The 2,218-nt window shown below is 48.0% G+C and overlaps 1 protein-coding gene across 1 annotated transcript; it reads right to left on the minus strand.

Moving 5' to 3' along the window:
* Nucleotides 1-306: 306 nt before the first annotated feature.
* On the minus strand, nt 307-1,744 carry FOIG_16831 (uncharacterized protein; the record flags this gene model as incomplete). The annotated part of the gene is made up of 2 exons (XM_031218310.1): nt 307-331; nt 390-1,744. The coding sequence occupies 2 exons, from the start codon at nt 1,742-1,744 to the stop codon at nt 307-309; spliced, it is 1,380 nt and encodes a 459-aa protein (XP_031051976.1).
* Between the last annotated feature and the right edge of the window lie 474 nt (nt 1,745-2,218).

Below are 2,218 nucleotides of genomic sequence, written 5' to 3' on the forward strand. Positions count from 1 at the left end.
ACATCATACTGCCTTCTCAAAGCAATTTGCAAAGCCGGTTCTTTTCTTGACGTTGGGGTCGATAGTAGAGCCTAGATCTCTCGTGACGATGGTCAATTTTCAACAGCGCAAAGCTAGGCTATGCATTTTATGTGTTATCTCTTGTAGCGAGCGTATGGTGTAATATTGATTGCATATTAAAGAGAGTGGTGACAAGCCCGGAGAACAATTTCCCACTTCTTGATATCCTAGTACTCTATCAAAGAGATCTACTTCAGTCCCGCAGTGCCCAAAACTTTTATATCCCGCTCGTACCCGTGACTAGGACTAGTGGTCGTTGAAATCCTCGTCCCTTGCATCAAGTTAGTAATCGTTCGGACGTGTTTCTCAGGATGAGTGAGACAACTTACCTTCCAGTGTACATGATATCTTGTTTTATCACAGCTCGGACATGGTTGAAGAGAACATAGAAGTAGGTGCAGATAAGCACAATACTCATACCTGTCCCCATCCACTTAACTGGCTCATTGCCCATGGCGTTTCCAATGGATATGGTAGCAAGAATCCAGCCAGTGTTAGGGAAGACCATGGCCCACCAGCCTAGATGGAAATAGACGGGAGGCAACTGGACGACAGCCACGATAGCAATTCCCCACCACCAGGCTGCGAGGGCCCAGAGAAAGATGCCCGATATCAAAGCCATAGTGCGAATGATGCCAACATCGATGAGGAAGCCATCCATGTCTGGATCTAGACTCTTGGGCAGTCCATTAGCCATGCCGATAAGGGCCAGGGCTGTGAACGATGGCGGGCCCACGTTCATGAACAGGCCTGGACGATGCTCACGGTTCGGCAAGCCGGCTGACATCAAGCGACCGACCATGTGAGCATACATGAGAACGGCGACGGACAGACCAAGACCCTGGCACGTCAAACCAGCCACAATAATAGGAATAGCCGCGATCTCAGGCTGCGTCTCGGCAACAACAGAAGCAATGGTACCCGACAACATGATAGGAAAAATAGGAAGAATCCAGGTTGGCATCATAGTCTGCAACCCAAAGTTATGCGCAGCGAAGACATAACTATACTGACCGATAGCCAATAAGAGAGTTACAACAACGTAGCTCCAAAACGCCACCTGGATAGCCCACGCCAGCGTTGTATCGTTATCAGGAATGGCATACCGCTGGGTGCTAGTGATAAGGGTAGCGATGGAAAGGAAGAAAGTGGGAAAGAAAAAGCCTTCTCGCTCGTGCGTAAGCGACTTCGCCATATCTCCCGGGTTGAAGAAGAAGCGAATCAACATGGTAGAGCAGATGGCCACGAAGAGAATGATATTGATGATATACACCGTCATGCCGATTCCCAAGAGACCAGGGAACTGATGCGGCTGCGCGAAGATGAGAAGTGACAAACCGCCTGTACTCATGGGAAACGTGTACCAAGCCCACGTAAAATGGTGCAGACGCTGCTTGAGCGGCATCTTGGACCTGTTGGGATCGAACATGTCGACTCTAGCATGGTCGTCATGATGTCTTTCGTCTTCAGAGGCGTCATCGCGGAAGGGGTCTTCGCCTTTTTCGACGGCTGGCGTGATGGATTTACTGTAAGCGTGTGTGGCATGGTTGGTGTTGACACTTAGATGACTCAGGATGGGAGAAGCTGGTCTTGATTGTTGCCATTCTGCTGAGTTTCTGCGGGTTGATACGACGGAGTCGGTCCATGCTGAGTTATCGCCGCTTCTTTTATCCATGGTAGGCATTTTGTGTTTCGGTAATCGATCGCGAGGTGTCACGTCTGTCGAAGAAGAGTCGTCCGTTCGAGATAAAGAGAACACTTGAAATACAAAGACAAGAAGGAAAAACAAGAATTCTAAGATCAAATTAGACTAACTGAAAGTCCAGATGAGAAAAGAAATAGATAAAAAAGAAAACAAACAGAAAAAGGAAAATCGAGTTGCGCAATGGGATTCCAGCTCCCCGAGTTCCTGCCTGTCCCAAAAAGAAACTTGAGGGTTTTGGCCCGGATGATTTATAGACTTGTGGCGATAAACACCTCTATGGTGAATACGCGCGCTGGTAACTTAAAATAGAATCTCTTCCGGCATATGTTTTAGTTTGGTGGGCCTTTTCTCCTCCCGTGGGTATCCTACAGTGCAAAACGTGGTAAAAGTGGTACCCGTTTGAAGGAGTTTTGCTCCGTGCTACGCGAAGCGCTCTGATCATCATTTTTTTTT

Source organism: Fusarium odoratissimum, assembly GCF_000260195.1.
Source record: "Fusarium odoratissimum NRRL 54006 unplaced genomic scaffold supercont1.218, whole genome shotgun sequence".
In the NCBI taxonomy this organism is placed as follows: Eukaryota; Fungi; Ascomycota; class Sordariomycetes; order Hypocreales; family Nectriaceae; genus Fusarium; species Fusarium odoratissimum.